Source organism: Brachionichthys hirsutus, chromosome 12 (genome assembly GCF_040956055.1).
Source record: "Brachionichthys hirsutus isolate HB-005 chromosome 12, CSIRO-AGI_Bhir_v1, whole genome shotgun sequence".
NCBI lineage: Eukaryota > Metazoa > Chordata > Actinopteri > Lophiiformes > Brachionichthyidae > Brachionichthys > Brachionichthys hirsutus.
Window position 1 is genome coordinate 9,908,577 of NC_090908.1, and position 21,128 is coordinate 9,929,704.

General features: G+C 40.6%; 6 protein-coding genes and 1 pseudogene across 6 annotated transcripts; all 7 read left to right on the forward strand.

Annotated features, from left to right (window-relative positions):
* Nucleotides 1–989: 989 nt before the first annotated feature.
* Nucleotides 990–1,940, forward strand: LOC137902475 (olfactory receptor 4B13-like). The gene has a single exon (XM_068746563.1). The coding sequence runs from the start codon at nucleotides 990–992 to the stop codon at nucleotides 1,938–1,940; it is 951 nt and encodes a 316-aa protein (XP_068602664.1).
* A 1,809-nt stretch (nucleotides 1,941–3,749) lies between these two features.
* On the forward strand, nucleotides 3,750–4,700 carry LOC137902476 (olfactory receptor 4B13-like). Its single transcript, XM_068746564.1, has one exon. The coding sequence runs from the start codon at nucleotides 3,750–3,752 to the stop codon at nucleotides 4,698–4,700; it is 951 nt and encodes a 316-aa protein (XP_068602665.1).
* Nucleotides 4,701–6,507: 1,807 nt separating this feature from the next.
* LOC137902478 (olfactory receptor 4B13-like) lies at nucleotides 6,508–7,458 on the forward strand. Its single transcript, XM_068746566.1, has one exon. The coding sequence runs from the start codon at nucleotides 6,508–6,510 to the stop codon at nucleotides 7,456–7,458; it is 951 nt and encodes a 316-aa protein (XP_068602667.1).
* Nucleotides 7,459–9,327: 1,869 nt separating this feature from the next.
* LOC137902479 (olfactory receptor 10A6-like) lies at nucleotides 9,328–10,214 on the forward strand (annotated as a pseudogene).
* Nucleotides 10,215–12,906: 2,692 nt separating this feature from the next.
* LOC137902480 (olfactory receptor 4B13-like) lies at nucleotides 12,907–13,857 on the forward strand. Its single transcript, XM_068746567.1, has one exon. The coding sequence runs from the start codon at nucleotides 12,907–12,909 to the stop codon at nucleotides 13,855–13,857; it is 951 nt and encodes a 316-aa protein (XP_068602668.1).
* A 2,689-nt stretch (nucleotides 13,858–16,546) lies between these two features.
* Nucleotides 16,547–17,497, forward strand: LOC137902482 (olfactory receptor 4B13-like). Its single transcript, XM_068746568.1, has one exon. The coding sequence runs from the start codon at nucleotides 16,547–16,549 to the stop codon at nucleotides 17,495–17,497; it is 951 nt and encodes a 316-aa protein (XP_068602669.1).
* A 1,809-nt stretch (nucleotides 17,498–19,306) lies between these two features.
* On the forward strand, nucleotides 19,307–20,257 carry LOC137902483 (olfactory receptor 10J4-like). Its single transcript, XM_068746569.1, has one exon. The coding sequence runs from the start codon at nucleotides 19,307–19,309 to the stop codon at nucleotides 20,255–20,257; it is 951 nt and encodes a 316-aa protein (XP_068602670.1).
* Nucleotides 20,258–21,128: the final 871 nt, after the last annotated feature.

Sequence of the window (21,128 nt, forward strand, 5' to 3'; positions counted from 1 at the left end):
GAAGATAAATAAGATGGGGGCGGCTCGGTGGCGCAGTGGTAAGCACTGTTGCCTCACAGCGAGATGGTCACAGGTTCGTCTCTGGCTTGTGGCCATTCTGTGAGGAGTTTGCATGTTCTCCCTGTGTCTGCGTGGGTTCTCTCCGGGTTCTCCGGCTTCCTCCCACCACCAAAAACATGCAGCCTAGGCCGATTGGTGACACTAAATTGCCCGTAGGTGTGAGTGTGTGTGTGGCTGGTTGTCTGTCTCTGTGTTGCCCTGCGATGAACTGGCGGCTTGTCCAGGGTGTCCCCTGCCTCTCGCCCATTGACTGCTGGGATTGGCTCCAGCTTGGCCCGCGACCCGATAGCGGAATAAGCGGTTAGAAAATGAACAATGAAAAAAAAATAAAAAAAATAAGATGGGCTCATCTCAAGAATACCCTTATAAATTAAGACATAGCAGTGTTTGAGCTGGCGCACATGTAAAGAAGAGGAATTTATGGAAATCCACATCATATTTAGATGTGTATAATGTATTTGGTCATTTTTCACTTTCAGAAATGGGTGTTCAAATGCAGAATGCACGTTAACAATAAATATTATGTTCAGCACAAACTCTTTTTTTCTCGCGGTCGGGTCTTCGGGGTCCTTGGACACCAAGCGTCTGGTTTCATCATGTATTCTCACTGGTGGGACACTGAAGCTGTTTTTTCGATAACTTAAAGAGGCTTAACTGACAACATGAGGAACACTGTGGAGGGATGACACACAGTAGATGTGACTGACACTAACAGGGTGATGCTGCTGATTGTTGATTGGTTGTTGTGAACGCAGGCGTCTTTCTCAAATCTCTTACATGATTTATTGCTTTGGAAAATGTTGCTCTCCGTCTGATTCAGTGCTCTTAAAGTTCCTGCTGCTCAGTTTCATGCAAACAGATGAGGTGTTGCAGCTGCATTGCGACTGTAGGATTTGATCGACTGTATCTTTGCTGGTGTGTGTGTGGTAATGGAAAACGGTAGTTTTTATCCTCCTTATTTTAACCTCACCATGTTTGTGAACATAGGCCACTATGGCTACCCAGTGTTTCTATTGTCCCTTTTGCTCTTTGCCTTTATTATCTCAGCTAATCTTGTCATAATCGTGGTGATATCACGAGAGAAAGCTTTACATGAGCCGATGTATATTTTCATCCTGTGTCTGTCTGTGAACTCTCTGTACGGCTCCAGCGGCTTCTTCTTCAGGTTCCTCAGGGATCTCCTGTTCAACACTCACTTGATCTCGCGAGCAGCTTGCTTTGTTCAGATCTATGTCATTTACACCTATGGATCCTACGAGCTCAGCCTGTTAGGAATTATGGCCTATGATCGGTATGTCGCTATATGTAAGCCTTTATATTACTATAACCAAATAACATCCAAGCTAATCTCTCAGCTGGTCACCTTCGCCGTTATCTATCCAGCTTTTACTGTTGGGATTCTTGTTTATTTGGCCTCCACTCTTCCATTGTGTGGTAATGCAATACCGAGGGTGTTCTGTGCTAACTGGTCTATTGTAAAATTGTCTTGCATCTCCACTTTCATTAATAACTTAATTGGTATGCTTGCAACTATAATCACAGTCTTTATACCGCTGGTTTATGTCCTGTATACATATGTACAAATTTTTCTCGTTTGTAGGAAAAGCTCCTCTGAGTTCAAGGGCAAAGTCATCCAAAGCTGTCTGCCACACATTATTACTTTTGTCATTTACTCCATCACTGTGTTTCTTGATATTGCTCTAAGCAGAATCAATCTGGAGCAGCTTAACCCAATTCTCGCTATCATTTTTTCGCTTGAATTTGTGGTGATTCCTCCCATTCTGAATCCTCTTGTGTACGGCCTGAAGTTGCCAGACATAAGAAAAGCTATCTTGAGATTGTTGTCCTGCTCAAAAAGGGAGGATGAAAGGATGAAATAATGTTTGACAATAAGGAGCATCCTTTTTCAGGAATGTTTGGAACGTTTACAGTAGTTTTCTGTAACTATGGAAATAGTTGCAAAATTCCAGATTCGGCGGAGTTAAAGAATGTGGAGAAACATTTATGCATCCGTCTCTCACCAAACCTTTCTCTGAATCATTGACCTGCTGCTGATGCCACACACTTTCCTCTGTCATACACAGACTCCTGTCATCCCGGGTTTGACAGGAGTCTGGACAGATGTTCTCAAGCAATTCATTCAGCGGGGCAGCTGTTCTGGAAAGGAGCATAAAGAATCATTGTGTTACTGTAAAATAAGAACATTAAACTCAGTTAAAGTTAAATATGGTGTCATTATATTGTATTTATGCACATTTAGACATTAAATAGCTCAATTGGGAAGTCTAGAATTTTACTGGGAGAAAAAGCATGTTGAGGACTATATTATTATGTATATTATAACACTGGTCATGTACAATAACTATTGTATGCTACTACTAAATGCAAAGTACTGGACAATATATCTGCATGCACTGTTTATCACTTTCAATTTGTGTTGTTTTCTTCTTCTATTATTTGTATTTTATGCTGTACCTAAGCACCAAACGGAGCAGCACTCCTCATCTCGTTGTATATCCACAATACAATGAAAATAAAGGCTTTCCATTTTTATTCTATTTCTCGTCTGTTAATTCTTCATTGCAACAGAATCACTGATTTGCTATTGTAGCTGACCAAATATCTAGTTAAATATGATGAAATGCAGAGAACAAATTCAGTTAACCTCATGGCCATATCAGACATTTTTATTTTATTTATTTAATCAGGTTTGTCCCATTGAGATCCAAGATCTCTTTTACAACAGAGACCTGGCCAAGGATGGCAGTACACAAAATAAAATACAAAATTAAAAAACAGTGGTTTTTTTTACACACAGCAACATTAAACAAACATAAAATGTAAAATAATTAACAATATTAGTTAAAATAGAACATTTACACTCCTGAAACCTGGATACAATGGGACTGATCATGGCCTTAAACACATTCAGACATACCAAACTTTGGGGTTTGAGCTCTGACTGCAAAATGTTCCATATAGTTGGAGCAGAAAATCTAAAAGCATTTCCCCCCAATTCTGTTCTGACCCTGGAAACAGTAAAATACAGAAAGTCCTGCGAGCAGAGACTGTAGGCCCGATTATTCCTGATTAAAAGAGAAGATAAATAAGATGGGTTCATCTCAAGAATACCCTTATAAATTAAGACATGCCAGTGTTTGCGCTGGCGGACATGTAAAGAAGAGGAATTTTTGGAAATCTACATCATATTTAGATTTGTATAATGTATTTGGTCATTTTTCACTTTCAGAAATGGGTGCTCAAATGCAGAATTCACGTTAATAAATATTATGTTCAGCACAAACTCTTTTTTTCTCGCGGTTGGGTCCTCAGCGCCAAGCGTCTGGTTTCATCATGTATTCCCACTGGTGGGACGCTGAAGTTGTTTTTTCGATAACTTAAAGAGGCTTCACCGACAACATGAGGAACACTGTGGAGGGATGACACACAGTAGATGTGACTGACACTAACAGGGTGATGCTGCTGATTGTTGATTGGTTGTTGTGAACGCAGGCGTCTTTCTCAAATCTCTTGCATGATTTATTGCTTTGGAAAATGTTGCTCTCCGTCTGATTCAGTGCTCTTAAAGTTCCTGCTGCTCAGTTTCATGCAAACAGATGAGGTGTTGCAGCTGCATTGCGACTGTAGGATTTGATCGACTGTATCTTTGCTGGTGTGTGTGTGTGGTAATGGAAAACGGTAGTTTTTATCCTCCTTATTTTAACCTCACCATGTTTGTGAACATAGGCCACTATGGCTACCCAGTGTTTCTATTGTCCCTTTTGCTCTTTGCCTTTATTATCTCAGCTAATCTTGTCATAATCGTGGTGATATCACGAGAGAAAGCTTTACATGAGCCGATGTATATCTTCATCCTGTGTCTGTCTGTGAACTCTCTGTACGGCTCCAGCGGCTTCTTCTTCAGGTTTCTCAGGGATCTTCTGTTCGACACTCACTTGATCTCGCGACCAGCTTGCTTTGTTCAGATCTATGTCATTTACACCTATGGATCCTACGAGCTCAGCCTGTTAGCAATTATGGCCTATGATCGGTATGTCGCTATATGTAAGCCTTTGCATTACTATAAACAAATAACATCCAAGCTAATCTCTCAGCTGGTCACCTTCGCGGTTGTTTTTCCAGTTTTAATCCTCGGGATTCTTGTTTATTTGGCCTCCACTCTTCCATTGTGTGGTAATGCAATACCGAGGGTGTTCTGTGCAAACTGGTCTATTGTAAAATTGTCTTGCATCTCCACTTTCATTAATAATCTTATTGGTTTGCTTTTATGTACAATCACAGTCTTTATGCCGCTGGTTTATGTCCTGTATACATATGTACAAATTTTTCTCATTTGTAGGAAAAGCTCCTCTGAGTTCAAGGGCAAAGTCATCCAAAGCTGTCTGCCACACATTATTACTTTTGTCGTTTGCTGCATCACTGGTTTTCTTGATGTTGCTCTAAGCAGAATCGATCTAGAACAGCTTAACCCAATTCTAAGTATAATTTTTTCGCTTGAATTTGTGGTGATTCCTCCCATTCTGAATCCTCTTGTGTACGGCCTGAAGTTGCCAGACATAAGGAAAGCTATCTTGAGATTGTTGTCCTGCTCAAAAAGGGAGGATGAAAGGATGAAATAATGTTTGACAATAAGGAGCATCCTTTTTCAGGAATGTTTGGAACGTTTACGGTAGTTTCCTGTAACTATGGAAATAGTTGCAAAATTCCAGATTCGTCAGAGTTAAAGAATGTGGAGAAACATTTATGCATCCGTCTCTCACCAAACCTTTCTAGAATCATTGACCTGCTGCTGATGCCACACACTTTCCTCTGTCATACACAGACTCCTGTCATCCCGGGTTTGACAGGAGTCTGGACAGATGTTCTCAAGCAATTCATTCAGCGGGGCAGCTGTTCTGGAAAGGAGCATAAAGAATCATTGTGTTACTGTAAAATGAGAACATTAAACTCAGTTAAAGTTAAATATGATGTCATTATATTGTATTTATATACATTTAGACATTAAATAGCTCAATTGGGAAGTCTAGAATTTCACTTGGAGAAAAAGCATGTTGAGGACTATATTATTATGTATATTATAACACTGGTCATGTACAATAACTATTGTATGCTACTACTAAATGCAAAGTACTGGACAATCTATCTGCATGCACTGTTTATCACTTTCAATTTGTGTTGTTTTCTTCTTCTATTATTTGTATTTTATGCTGTACCTAAGCACCAAACGGAGCAGCACTCCTCATCTCGTTGTATATCCACAATACAATGAAAATAAAGGCTTTCCATTTTTATTCTATTTCTCGTCTGTTAATTCTTCATTGCAACAGAATCACTGATTTGCTATTGTAGCTGACCAAATATCTAGTTAAATATGATGAAATGCAGAGAACAAATTCAGTTAACCTCATGGCCATATCAGACATTTTTATTTTATTTATTTAATCAGGTTTGTCCCATTGAGATCCAAGATCTCTTTTACAACAGAGACCTGGCCAAGGATGGCAGTACACAAAATAAAATACAAAATTAAAAAACAGTGGTTTTTTTTACACACAGCAACATTAAACAAACATAAAATGTAAAATAATTAACAATATTAGTTAAAATAGAACATTTACACTCCTGAAACCTGGATACAATGGGACTGATCATGGCCTTAAACACATTCAGACATACAAAAGTTTGGGGTTTGAGCTCTGACTGCAAAATGTTCCATATAGTTGGAGCAGCAAATCTAAAAGCATTTCCCCCATTTCTGTTCTGACCCTGGAAACAGTAAAATACAGAAAGTCCTGCGAGCAGAGACTGTAGGCCCGATTATTCCTGATTAAAAGAGAAGATAAATAAGATGGGTTCATCTCAAGAATACCCTTATAAATTAAGACATGCCAGTGTTTGCGCTGGCGGACATGTAAAGAAGAGGAATTTTTGGAAATCTACATCATATTTAGATTTGTATAATGTATTTGGTCATTTTTCACTTTCAGAAATGGGTGCTCAAATGCAGAATTCACGTTAATAAATATTATGTTCAGCACAAACTCTTTTTTTCTCGCGGTTGGGTCCTCAGCGCCAAGCGTCTGGTTTCATCATGTATTCCCACTGGTGGGACGCTGAAGTTGTTTTTTCGATAACTTAAAGAGGCTTCACCGACAACATGAGGAACACTGTGGAGGGATGACACACAGTAGATGTGACTGACACTAACAGGGTGATGCTGCTGATTGTTGATTGGTTGTTGTGAACGCAGGCGTCTTTCTCAAATCTCTTGCATGATTTATTGCTTTGGAAAATGTTGCTCTCCGTCTGATTCAGTGCTCTTAAAGTTCCTGCTGCTCAGTTTCATGCAAACAGATGAGGTGTTGCAGCTGCATTGCGACTGTAGGATTTGATCGACTGTATCTTTGCTGGTGTGTGTGTGTGGTAATGGAAAACGGTAGTTTTTATCCTCCTTATTTTAACCTCACCATGTTTGTGAACATAGGCCACTATGGCTACCCAGTGTTTCTATTGTCCCTTTTGCTCTTTGCCTTTATTATCTCAGCTAATCTTGTCATAATCGTGGTGATATCACGAGAGAAAGCTTTACATGAGCCGATGTATATCTTCATCCTGTGTCTGTCTGTGAACTCTCTGTACGGCTCCAGCGGCTTCTTCTTCAGGTTTCTCAGGGATCTTCTGTTCGACACTCACTTGATCTCGCGACCAGCTTGCTTTGTTCAGATCTATGTCATTTACACCTATGGATCCTACGAGCTCAGCCTGTTAGCAATTATGGCCTATGATCGGTATGTCGCTATATGTAAGCCTTTGCATTACTATAAACAAATAACATCCAAGCTAATCTCTCAGCTGGTCACCTTCGCGGTTGTTTTTCCAGTTTTAATCCTCGGGATTCTTGTTTATTTGGCCTCCACTCTTCCATTGTGTGGTAATGCAATACCGAGGGTGTTCTGTGCAAACTGGTCTATTGTAAAATTGTCTTGCATCTCCACTTTCATTAATAATCTTATTGGTTTGCTTTTATGTACAATCACAGTCTTTATGCCGCTGGTTTATGTCCTGTATACATATGTACAAATTTTTCTCATTTGTAGGAAAAGCTCCTCTGAGTTCAAGGGCAAAGTCATCCAAAGCTGTCTGCCACACATTATTACTTTTGTCGTTTGCTGCATCACTGGTTTTCTTGATGTTGCTCTAAGCAGAATCGATCTAGAACAGCTTAACCCAATTCTAAGTATAATTTTTTCGCTTGAATTTGTGGTGATTCCTCCCATTCTGAATCCTCTTGTGTACGGCCTGAAGTTGCCAGACATAAGGAAAGCTATCTTGAGATTGTTGTCCTGCTCAAAAAGGGAGGATGAAAGGATGAAATAATGTTTGACAATAAGGAGCATCCTTTTTCAGGAATGTTTGGAACGTTTACGGTAGTTTCCTGTAACTATGGAAATAGTTGCAAAATTCCAGATTCGTCAGAGTTAAAGAATGTGGAGAAACATTTATGCATCCGTCTCTCACCAAACCTTTCTAGAATCATTGACCTGCTGCTGATGCCACACACTTTCCTCTGTCATACACAGACTCCTGTCATCCCGGGTTTGACAGGAGTCTGGACAGATGTTCTCAAGCAATTCATTCAGCGGGGCAGCTGTTCTGGAAAGGAGCATAAAGAATCATTGTGTTACTGTAAAATGAGAACATTAAACTCAGTTAAAGTTAAATATGATGTCATTATATTGTATTTATATACATTTAGACATTAAATAGCTCAATTGGGAAGTCTAGAATTTCACTTGGAGAAAAAGCATGTTGAGGACTATATTATTATGTATATTATAACACTGGTCATGTACAATAACTATTGTATGCTACTACTAAATGCAAAGTACTGGACAATCTATCTGCATGCACTGTTTATCACTTTCAATTTGTGTTGTTTTCTTCTTCTATTATTTGTATTTTATGCTGTACCTAAGCACCAAACGGAGCAGCACTCCTCATCTCGTTGTATATCCACAATACAATGAAAATAAAGGCTTTCCATTTTTATTCTATTTCTCGTCTGTTAATTCTTCATTGCAACAGAATCACTGATTTGCTATTGTAGCTGACCAAATATCTAGTTAAATATGATGAAATGCAGAGAACAAATTCAGTTAACCTCATGGCCATATCAGACATTTTTATTTTATTTATTTAATCAGGTTTGTCCCATTGAGATCCAAGATCTCTTTTACAACAGAGACCTGGCCAAGGATGGCAGTACACAAAATAAAATACAAAATTAAAAAACAGTGGTTTTTTTTACACACAGCAACATTAAACAAACATAAAATGTAAAATAATTAACAATATTAGTTAAAATAGAACATTTACACTCCTGAAACCTGGATACAATGGGACTGATCATGGCCTTAAACACATTCAGACATACAAAAGTTTGGGGTTTGAGCTCTGACTGCAAAATGTTCCATATAGTTGGAGCAGCAAATCTAAAAGCATTTCCCCCATTTCTGTTCTGACCCTGGAAACAGTAAAATACAGAAAGTCCTGCGAGCAGAGACTGTAGGCCCGATTATTCCTGATTAAAAGAGAAGATAAATAAGATGGGCTCATCTCAAGAATACCCTTATAAATTAAGACATACCAGTGTTTGAGCTGGCGGACATGTAAAGAAGAGGAATTTATGGAAATCTACATCATATTTAGATGTGTATAATGTATTTGGTCATTTTTCACTTTCAGAAATGGGTGCTCAAATGCAGAATTCACGTTAATAAATATTATGTTCAGCACAAACTCTTTTTTTCTCGCGGTTGGGTCCTCAGCGCCAAGCGTCTGGTTTCATCATGTATTCCCACTGGTGGGACGCTAAAGTTGTTTTTTCGATAACTTAAAGAGGCTTCACCGACAACATGAGGAACACTGTGGAGGGATGACACACAGTAGATGTGACTGACACTAACAGGGTGATGCTGCTGATTGTTGATTGGTTGTTGTGAACGCAGGCGTCTTTCTCAAATCTCTTGCATGAGTCATTGCTTTGGAAAATGTTGCTCTCCGTCTGATTCAGTGCTCTTAAAGTTCCTGCTGCTCAGTTTCATGCAAACAGATGAGGTGTTGCAGCTGCATTGCGACTGTAGGATTTGATCGACTGTATCTTTGCTGGTGTGTGTGTGGTAATGGAAAACGGTAGTTTTTATCCTCCTTATTTTAACCTCACCATGTTTGTGAACATAGGCCACTATGGCTACCCAGTGTTTCTATTGTCCCTTTTGCTGTTTGCCTTTATTATCTCAGCTAATCTTGTCATAATCGTGGTGATATCACAAGAGAAAGCTTTACATGAGCCGATGTATATTTTCATCCTGTGTCTGTCTGTGAACTCTCTGTACGGCTCCAGCGGCTTCTTCTTCAGGTTCCTCAGGGATCTTCTGTTCGACACTCACTTGATCTCGCGACCAGCTTGTTTTGTTCAGACCTATGTCATTTACACCTATGCATCCTACGAGCTGATCCTGTTAGGAATTATGGCCTATGATCGGTATGTCGCTATATGTAAGCCTTTGCATTACTATAAACAAATAACATCCAAGCTAATCTCTCAGCTGGTCACCTTCGCGGTTGTTTTTCCAGTTTTTACTCTCGGGATCTGTGTTTATTGGGCCTCCACTCTTCCATTGTGTGGTAATGCAATACCGAGGGTGTTCTGTGCTAACTGGTCTATTGTAAAATTGTCTTGCATCTCCACTTTCATTAATAACCTTATTGGTATGCTTGTATCCATAACCACAGTCTTTATGCCCCTGGTTTATGTCCTGTATACATATGTACAAATTATTTTCATCTGTAGGAAAAGCTCCTCTGAGTTCAAGGGCAAAGTCATCCAAAGCTGTCTGCCACACATTATTACTTTTGTCGTTTACTCCATCACTGTGTTTCTTGATGTTGCTCTCAGCAGAATCGATCTGGAGCAGCTTAACCCAATTCTAAGTATCATTTTTTCACTTGAATTTGTGGTGATTCCTCCCATTCTGAATCCTCTTGTGTACGGCCTGAAGTTGCCAGACATAAGAAAAGCTATCTTGAGATTGTTGTCCTGCTCAAAAAGGGAGGATGAAAGGATGAAATAATGTTTGACAATAAGGAGCATCCTTTTTCAGGAATGTTTGGAACGTTTACAGTAGTTTTCTGTATCTATGGAAATAGTTGCAAAATTCCAGATTCGGCGGAGTTAAAGAATGTGGAGAAACATTTATGCATCCGTCTCTCACCAAACCTTTCTCTGAATCATTGACCTGCTGCTGATGCCACACACTTTCCTCTGTCATACACAGACTCCTGTCATCCCGGGTTTGACAGGAGTCTGGACAGATGTTCTCAAGCAATTCATTCAGCGGGGAAGCTGTTCTGTAAAGGAGCATTAAGAATCATTGTGTTACTGTAAAATGAGAAAATTAAGCTCAGTTAAAGTTAAATATGATGTCATTATATTGTATTTATGCACATTTAGACATTAAATAGCTCAATTGGGAAGTCTACAATTTCACTGGGAGAAAAAGCATGTTGAGGACTATATTATAATGTGTATTATAACAATGGTCATGTACAATAACTATTGTATGCTACTACTAAATGCAAAGTACTGGACAATCTATCTGCATGCACTGTTTATCACTTTCAATTCGTGTTGTTTTCTTCTATTATTTGTATTTTATGCTGTACCTAAGCACCAAACGGAGCAGCACTCCTCATCTCGTTGTATATCCACAATACAATGAAAATTAAGGCTTTCTATTTTTATTTTATTTCTAGTCTGTTAATTTTCCATTGCAACAGAATCACTGATTTGCTATTGTAGCTGACCAAATATCTAGTTAAATATGATGAAATGCAGAGAACAATTCAGTTAACCTCATGGCCATATCAGACATTTTTATTTTATTTATTTAATCAGGTTTGGCCCATTGAGATCCAAGATCTCTTTTACAACAGAGACCTGGCCAAGGATGGCAGTACACAAAATAAAATACAAAATTAAAAAACAGTTGTTTTTTTTACACACAGCAACTTTAAACAAACATAAAATGTAAAATAATTAACAATATTAGTTAAAATAGAACATTTACACTCCTGAAACCTGGATACAATGGGACTGATCATGGCCTTAAACACATTCAGAAATACCAAACTTTGGGGGTTTGAGCTCTGACTGCAAAATGTTCCATATTGTTGGAGCAGCAAATCTAAAAGCATTTTCTGTCACGCCCCTAGGCGGGCCTGTTCCATTCCCTCACTATCTCTCCCCGTCTTCACCTCACAGTCCTCCTGCAATCACTTCACTCCCATCACCTGTGTTTCTGTCAGCACCTGCAACCCGTCAGCAATCAGCCCGGACACTACTGAAACCCAGCTCAGTCCCCTGCTCCCTGCCAGATTGTCGGTGATGTTTCCTACTCTCCAGCACTTGTTCCAGACCTCCCGTGCACCGACCCTGCCTGTTTCCCGGACCCTGCCTCTTTGCCTGACCCTTGTGTTCCATCTGCCTGACCTGCCTGACCACCCTGTGTCTGACCCTCGCCTGCCCCTTGGACCTGTCTCTGCGCCTGCCCCCCGCATCTGTCTGCCTGACCTGCCTGACCACCCAGTGTACCGACCCCGCCTGTCTCCTGGACCTTCCCTGCCCCTGCCCCCCCCCCCCCCCCTCGGCTCTGTCTGGCTCGCATTTGGGTCCTACCCTGCCCTAGGCCGTGACATTTTCCCCCATTTCTGTTCTGACCCTGGAAACAGTAAAATACAGAAAGTCCTGCGAGCAGAGACTGTAGGCCCGATTATTCCTGATTAAAAGAGAAGATAAATAAGATGGGGGCGGCTCGGTGGCGCAGTGGTAAGCACTGTTGCCTCACAGCGAGATGGTCACAGGTTCGTCTCCGGCTTGTGGCCATTCTGTGAGGAGTTTGCATGTTCTCCCTGTGTCTGCGTGGGTTCTCTCCGGGTTCTCCGGCTTCCTCCCAACACCAAAAACATGCAGCCTAGGCTGATTGGTGGCACTAAATTGCCCGTAGGTGTGAGTGTGTGTGTGGCTGGTTGTCTGTCTCTGTGTTGCCCTGCGATGAACTGGCGGCTTGTCCAGGGTGTCCCCTGCCTCTCGCCCATTGACTGCTGGGATTGGCTCCAGCTTGGCCCGCGACCCGATAGCGGAATAAGCGGTTAGAAAATGAACAATGAAAAAAAAAAAAAAAAAAAAAGATGGGCTCATCTCAAGAATACCCTTATAAATTAAGACATAGCAGTGTTTGAGCTGGCGCACATGTAAAGAAGAGGAATTTATGGAAATCCACATCATATTTAGATGTGTATAATGTATTTGGTCATTTTTCACTTTCAGAAATGGGTGCTCAAATGCAGAATTCACGTTAATAAATATTATGTTCAGCACAAACTCTTTTTTTCTCGCGGTTGGGTCCTCAGCGCCAAGCGTCTGGTTTCATCATGTATTCCCAGTGGTGGGACGCTGAAGCTGTTTTTTCGACAACTTAAAGAGGCTTCACCGACAACATGAGGAACACTGTGGAGGGATGACACACAGTAGATGTGACTGACACTAACAGGGTGATGCTGCTGATTGTTGATTGGTTGTTGTGAACGCAGGCGTCTTTCTCAAATCTCTTACATGATTTATTGCTTTGGAAAATGTTGCTCTCCGTCTGATTCAGTGCTCTTAAAGTTCCTGCTGCTCAGTTTCATGCAAACAGATGAGGTGTTGCAGCTGCATTGCGACTGTAGGATTTGATCAACTGTAGCTTTGCTGGTGTGTGTGTGGTAATGGAAAACGGTACTTTTTATCCTCCTTATTTTAACCTCACCATGTTTGTGAACATAGGCCACTATCGTTACCTGATGTTTCTATTGTCCCTTTTGCTGTTTGCCTTTATTATCTCAGCTAATCTTGTCATAATCGTGGTGATATCACGAGAGAAAGCTTTACATGAGCCGATGTATATTTTCATCCTGTGTCTGTCTGTGAACTCCCTGTACGGCTCCAGCGGCTTCTTCTTCAGGTTCCTCAGGGATCTCCTGTTCAACACTCACTTGATCTCGCGAGCACCTTGCTTTGTTCAGATCTATGTCATTTACACCTATGCATCCTACGAGCTAATCCTGTTAGGAATTATGGCCTATGATCGGTATGTCGCCATATGTAAGCCTTTATATTACTATAACCAAATAACATCCAAGCTAATCTCTCAGCTGGTCACCTTCGCCGTTATCTTTCCAGTTTTTACTATTGGGATTCTTGTTTATTTGGCCTCCACTCTTCCATTGTGTGGTAATGCAATACCGAGGGTGTTCTGTGCAAACTGGTCTATTGTAAAATTGTCTTGCATCTCCACTTTCATTAATAACTTAATTGGTATGCTTGCAACTATAATCACAATCTTTATACCGCTGGTTTATGTCCTGTATACATATGTACAAATTTTTCTTGTTTGTAGGAAAAGCTCCTCTGAGTTCAAGGGCAAAGTCATCCAAAGCTGTCTGCCACACATTATTACTTTTGTCATTTACTCCATCACTGTGTTTCTTGATGTTGCTCTCAGCAGAATCGATCTGGAACAGCTTAATCCAATTCTAGCTATTATTTTTTCACTTGAATTTGTGGTGATTCCTTCCATTCTGAATCCTCTTGTGTACGGCCTGAAGTTGCCAGACATAAGGAAAGCTATCTTGAGATTGTTGTCCTGCTCAAAAAGGGAGGATAAAAGGATGAAATAATGTTTGACAATAAGGAGCATCCTTTTTCAGGAATGTTTGGAACATTTACGGTAGTTTTCTGTAACTATGGAAATAGTTGCAAAATTCCAGATTCGGCGGAGTTAAAGAATGTGGAGAAACATTTATGCATCCGTCTCTCACCAAACCTTTCTCTGAATCATTGACCTGCTGCTGATGCCACACACTTTCCTCTGTCATACACAGACTCCTGTCATCCCGGGTTTGACAGGAGTCTGGACAGATGTTCTCAAGCAATTCATTCAGCGGGGAAGCTGTTCTGTAAAGGAGCATTAAGAATCATTGTGTTACTGTAAAATGAGAAAATTAAGCTCAGTTAAAGTTAAATATGATGTCATTATATTGTATTTATGCACATTTAGACATTAAATAGCTCAATTGGGAAGTCTACAATTTCACTGGGAGAAAAAGCATGTTGAGGACTATATTATAATGTGTATTATAACAATGGTCATGTACAATAACTATTGTATGCTACTACTAAATGCAAAGTACTGGACAATCTATCTGCATGCACTGTTTATCACTTTCAATTCGTGTTGTTTTCTTCTATTATTTGTATTTTATGCTGTACCTAAGCACCAAACGGAGCAGCACTCCTCATCTCGTTGTATATCCACAATACAATGAAAATTAAGGCTTTCTATTTTTATTTTATTTCTAGTCTGTTAATTTTCCATTGCAACAGAATCACTGATTTGCTATTGTAGCTGACCAAATATCTAGTTAAATATGATGAAATGCAGAGAACAATTCAGTTAACCTCATGGCCATATCAGACATTTTTATTTTATTTATTTAATCAGGTTTGGCCCATTGAGATCCAAGATCTCTTTTACAACAGAGACCTGGCCAAGGATGGCAGTACACAAAATAAAATACAAAATTAAAAAACAGTTGTTTTTTTTACACACAGCAACTTTAAACAAACATAAAATGTAAAATAATTAACAATATTAGTTAAAATAGAACATTTACACTCCTGAAACCTGGATACAATGGGACTGATCATGGCCTTAAACACATTCAGAAATACCAAACTTTGGGGGTTTGAGCTCTGACTGCAAAATGTTCCATATTGTTGGAGCAGCAAATCTAAAAGCATTTTCTGTCACGCCCCTAGGCGGGCCTGTTCCATTCCCTCACTATCTCTCCCCGTCTTCACCTCACAGTCCTCCTGCAATCACTTCACTCCCATCACCTGTGTTTCTGTCAGCACCTGCAACCCGTCAGCAATCAGCCCGGACACTACTGAAACCCAGCTCAGTCCCCTGCTCCCTGCCAGATTGTCGGTGATGTTTCCTACTCTCCAGCACTTGTTCCAGACCTCCCGTGCACCGACCCTGCCTGTTTCCCGGACCCTGCCTCTTTGCCTGACCCTTGTGTTCCATCTGCCTGACCTGCCTGACCACCCTGTGTCTGACCCTCGCCTGCCCCTTGGACCTGTCTCTGCGCCTGCCCCCCGCATCTGTCTGCCTGACCTGCCTGACCACCCAGTGTACCGACCCCGCCTGTCTCCTGGACCTTCCCTGCCCCTGCCCCCCCCCCCCCCTCGGCTCTGTCTGGCTCGCATTTGGGTCCTACCCTGCCCTAGGCCGTGACATTTTCCCCCATTTCTGTTCTGACCCTGGAAACAGTAAAATACAGAAAGTCCTGCGAGCAGAGACTGTAGGCCCGATTATTCCTGATTAAAAGAGAAGATAAATAAGATGGGGGCGGCTCGGTGGCGCAGTGGTAAGCACTGTTGCCTCACAGCGAGATGGTCACAGGTTCGTCTCCGGCTTGTGGCCATTCTGTGAGGAGTTTGCATGTTCTCCCTGTGTCTGCGTGGGTTCTCTCCGGGTTCTCCGGCTTCCTCCCAACACCAAAAACATGCAGCCTAGGCTGATTGGTGGCACTAAATTGCCCGTAGGTGTGAGTGTGTGTGTGGCTGGTTGTCTGTCTCTGTGTTGCCCTGCGATGAACTGGCGGCTTGTCCAGGGTGTCCCCTGCCTCTCGCCCATTGACTGCTGGGATTGGCTCCAGCTTGGCCCGCGACCCGATAGCGGAATAAGCGGTTAGAAAATGAACAATGAAAAAAAAAAAAAAAAAAAAGATGGGCTCATCTCAAGAATACCCTTATAAATTAAGACATAGCAGTGTTTGAGCTGGCGCACATGTAAAGAAGAGGAATTTATGGAAATCCACATCATATTTAGATGTGTATAATGTATTTGGTCATTTTTCACTTTCAGAAATGGGTGCTCAAATGCAGAATTCACGTTAATAAATATTATGTTCAGCACAAACTCTTTTTTTCTCGCGGTTGGGTCCTCAGCGCCAAGCGTCTGGTTTCATCATGTATTCCCAGTGGTGGGACGCTGAAGCTGTTTTTTCGACAACTTAAAGAGGCTTCACCGACAACATGAGGAACACTGTGGAGGGATGACACACAGTAGATGTGACTGACACTAACAGGGTGATGCTGCTGATTGTTGATTGGTTGTTGTGAACGCAGGCGTCTTTCTCAAATCTCTTACATGATTTATTGCTTTGGAAAATGTTGCTCTCCGTCTGATTCAGTGCTCTTAAAGTTCCTGCTGCTCAGTTTCATGCAAACAGATGAGGTGTTGCAGCTGCATTGCGACTGTAGGATTTGATCAACTGTAGCTTTGCTGGTGTGTGTGTGGTAATGGAAAACGGTACTTTTTATCCTCCTTATTTTAACCTCACCATGTTTGTGAACATAGGCCACTATCGTTACCTGATGTTTCTATTGTCCCTTTTGCTGTTTGCCTTTATTATCTCAGCTAATCTTGTCATAATCGTGGTGATATCACGAGAGAAAGCTTTACATGAGCCGATGTATATTTTCATCCTGTGTCTGTCTGTGAACTCCCTGTACGGCTCCAGCGGCTTCTTCTTCAGGTTCCTCAGGGATCTCCTGTTCAACACTCACTTGATCTCGCGAGCACCTTGCTTTGTTCAGATCTATGTCATTTACACCTATGCATCCTACGAGCTAATCCTGTTAGGAATTATGGCCTATGATCGGTATGTCGCCATATGTAAGCCTTTATATTACTATAACCAAATAACATCCAAGCTAATCTCTCAGCTGGTCACCTTCGCCGTTATCTTTCCAGTTTTTACTATTGGGATTCTTGTTTATTTGGCCTCCACTCTTCCATTGTGTGGTAATGCAATACCGAGGGTGTTCTGTGCAAACTGGTCTATTGTAAAATTGTCTTGCATCTCCACTTTCATTAATAACTTAATTGGTATGCTTGCAACTATAATCACAATCTTTATACCGCTGGTTTATGTCCTGTATACATATGTACAAATTTTTCTTGTTTGTAGGAAAAGCTCCTCTGAGTTCAAGGGCAAAGTCATCCAAAGCTGTCTGCCACACATTATTACTTTTGTCATTTACTCCATCACTGTGTTTCTTGATGTTGCTCTCAGCAGAATCGATCTGGAACAGCTTAATCCAATTCTAGCTATTATTTTTTCACTTGAATTTGTGGTGATTCCTCCCATTCTGAATCCTCTTGTGTACGGCCTGAAGTTGCCAGACATAAGGAAAGCTATCTTGAGATTGTTGTCCTGCTCAAAAAGGGAGGATAAAAGGATAAAATAATGTTTGACAATAAGGAGCATCCTTTTTCAGGAATGTTTGGAACATTTACGGTAGTTTTCTGTAACTATGGAAATAGTTGCAAAATTCCAGATTCGGCGGAGTTAAAGAATGTGGAGAAACATTTATGCATCCGTCTCTCACCAAACCTTTCTCTGAATCATTGACCTGCTGCTGATGCCACACACTTTCCTCTGTCATACACAGACTCCTGTCATCCCGGGTTTGACAGGAGTCTGGACAGATGTTCTCAAGCAATTCATTCAGCAGGGCAGCTGTTCTGGAAAGGAGCATAAAGAATCATTGTGTTACTGTAAAATAAGAACATTAAACTCAGTTAAAGTTAAATATGATGTCATTATATTGTATTTATGCACATTTAGACATTAAATAGCTCATTTGGGAAGTTTAGAATTTCACTGGGAGAAAAAGCATGTTGAGGACGATATTATTATGTATATTATAACACTGGTCATGTACAATAACTATTGTATGCTACTACTAAATGCAAAGTACTGGACAATCTATCTGCATGCACTGTTTATCACTTTCAATTTGTGTTGTTTTCTTCTTCTATTATTTGTATTTTATGCTGTACCTAAGCACCAAACGGAGCAGCACTCCTCATCTCGTTGTATATCCACAATACAATGAAAATAAAGGCTTTCCATTTTTATTCTATTTCTCGTCTGTTAATTCTTCATTGCAACAGAATCACTGATTTGCTATTGTAGCTGACCAAATATCTAGTTAAATATGATGAAATGCAGAGAAAAAATTCAGTTAACCTCATGGCCATATCAGACATTTTTATTTTATTTATTTAATCAGGTTTGTCCCATTGAGATCCAAGATCTCTTTTACAACAGAGACCTGGCCAAGGATGACAGTACACAAAATAAAATACAAAATTAAAAAACAGTGGTTTTTTTTACACACAGCAACATTAAACAAACATAAAATGTAAAATAATTAACAATATTAGTTAAAATAGAACATTTACACTCCTGAAACCTGGATACAATGGGACTGATCATGGCCTTAAACACATTCAGAGATACCAAATTTGGGGTTTGAGCTCTGACTGCAAAATGTTCCATATAGTTGGAGCAGCAAATCTAAAAGCATTTCCCCCCATTTCTGTTCTGACCCTGGAAACAGTAAAATACAGAAAGTCCTGCGAGCAGAGACTGTAGGCCCGATTATTCCTGATTAAAAGAGAAGATAAATAAGATGGGCTCATCTCAAGAATACCCTTATAAATTAAGACATGCCAGTGTTTGCGCTGGCGGACATGTAAAGAAGAGGAATTTTTGGAAATCTACATCATATTTAGATTTGTATAATGTATTTGGTCATTTTTCACTTTCAGAAATGGGTGCTCAAATGCAGAATGCACGTTAACAATAAATATTATGTTCAGCACAAACTCTTTTTTTCTCGCGGTTGGGTCCTCAGCGCCAAGCGTCTGGTTTCATCATGTATTCCCACTGGTGGGACGCTGAAGTTGTTTTTTCGATAACTTAAAGAGGCTTCACCGACAACATGAGGAACACTGTGGAGGGATGACACACAGTAGATGTGACTGACACTAACAGGGTGATGCTGCTGATTGTTGATTGGTTGTTGTGAACGCAGGCATCTTTCTCAAATCTCTTGCATGATTCATTGCTTTGGAAAATGTTGCTCTCTGTCTGATTCAGTGCTCTTAAAGTTCCTGCTGCTCAGTTTCATGCAAACAGATGAGGTGTTGCAGCTGCATTGCGACTGTAGGATTTGATCGACTGTATCTTTGCTGGTGTGTGTGTGGAAATGGAAAACGGTAGTTTTTATCCTCCTTATTTTAACCTCACCATGTTTGTGAACATAGGCCACTATCGCTACCCAGTGTTTCTATTGTCCCTTCTGCTGTTTGCCTTTATTATCTCAGCTAATCTTGTCATAATCGTGGTGATATCACGAGAGAAAGCTTTACATGAGCCGATGTATATTTTCATCCTGTGTCTGTCTGTGAACTCTCTGTACGGCTCCAGCGGCTTCTTCTTCAGGTTCCTCAGGGATCTTCTGTTTGACACTCACTTGATCTCGCGACCAGCTTGCTTTGTTCAGATCTATGTCATTTACACCTATGGATCCTACGAGCTCAGCCTGTTAGGAATTATGGCCTATGATCGGTATGTCGCTATATGTAAGCCTTTATATTACTATAAACAAATAACATCCAAGCTAATCTCTCAGCTGGTCACCTTCGCCGTTATCTATCCAGCGTTTAATGCTGCGATCTGTGTTTATTTGGCCTCCACTCTTCCATTGTGTGGTAATGCAATACCGAGGGTGTTCTGTGCTAACTGGTCTGTTGTAAAATTGTCTTGCATCTCCACTTTCATTAATAACTTAATTGGTATGCTTGTAACTATAACCACAGTCTTTATACCGCTGGTTTATGTCCTGTATACATATGTACAAATTTTTTTAGTGTGTAGGAAAAGCTCCTCTGAGTTCAAGGGCAAAGTCATCCAAAGCTGTCTGCCACACATTATTACTTTTGTCATTTACTCCATCACTGTGTTTCTTGATATTGCTCTAAGCAGAATCGAGCTGGAGCAGCTTAACCCAATTGTAAGTATAATTTTTTCACTTGAATTTGTGGTGATTCCTCCCATTCTGAATCCTCTTGTGTACGGCCTGAAGTTGCCAGACATAAGAAAAGCTATCTTGAGATTGTTGTCCTGCTCAAAAAGGGAGGATGAAAGGATGAAATAATGTTTGACAATAAGGAGCATCCTTTTTCAGGAATGTTTGGAACGTTTACGGTAGTTTTCTGTAACTATGGAAATAGTTGCAAAATTCCAGATTTGGCAGAGTTAAATAATGTGCAGAAACATTTATGCATCCGTCTCTCGCCAAACCTTTCTAGAATCATTGACCTGCTGCTGATGCCACACACTTTCCTCTGTCATACACAGACTCCTGTCATGACAGGAGTCTGGACAGATGTCTCCAGGACTTGGAGGCGTGCAGGTCGGATCACAGCCGACCTTTCTCACCCTGGTCACAGACTCTTTGACCCTCTCCCCTCGGTCAGGAGGCTACGATCCATCCGAACCAGAACCTCCCAACACAAGACCAGCTTCTTACCCTCGGCTGTAAGACTCATGAACACTTAAAAATTCTGTCCCGGACTCTTGAACATTCATAACTGATAACGTGCACTGTTCTCTTTGCACTGCGTGATTACGCTAGTTTACTGCTGCTAATATACATTTGTGTATCCACTCCTGATGCTGCTATTTTGTGATGTGTCTGTACTTGTATATTTTTTGTATCTTAGTCATTACTGTTACATGTAGCACGACTTCACCGAGAAACATTCCTAGTCTGTGAACCTTCATTGACAATGGCAATAAACTACTTCTGATTCTGATTCTGATTCTGATTCTGATGTTCTCAAACTGGGGCTTCAAGATGGGTCCAGTTTTGGAACATGTTGCTCTGAAGCAATTTAGTCAGCGGGGCAGCTATTCTGTAAAGGAGCATTAAGAATCATTGTGTTACTGTAAAATGAGAAAATTAAGCTCAGTTAAAGTTAAATATGATGTCATTATATTGTATTTATGCACATTTAGACATTAAA

Coding starts and splice junctions, on each gene's coding strand:
- LOC137902480 (XM_068746567.1), top strand. CDS start 12,907: ATGGAAAACGGTACTTTTTATCCTCCTTATTTTAACCTCACCATGTTT.
- LOC137902482 (XM_068746568.1), top strand. CDS start 16,547: ATGGAAAACGGTACTTTTTATCCTCCTTATTTTAACCTCACCATGTTT.
- LOC137902483 (XM_068746569.1), top strand. CDS start 19,307: ATGGAAAACGGTAGTTTTTATCCTCCTTATTTTAACCTCACCATGTTT.
- LOC137902478 (XM_068746566.1), top strand. CDS start 6,508: ATGGAAAACGGTAGTTTTTATCCTCCTTATTTTAACCTCACCATGTTT.
- LOC137902476 (XM_068746564.1), top strand. CDS start 3,750: ATGGAAAACGGTAGTTTTTATCCTCCTTATTTTAACCTCACCATGTTT.
- LOC137902475 (XM_068746563.1), top strand. CDS start 990: ATGGAAAACGGTAGTTTTTATCCTCCTTATTTTAACCTCACCATGTTT.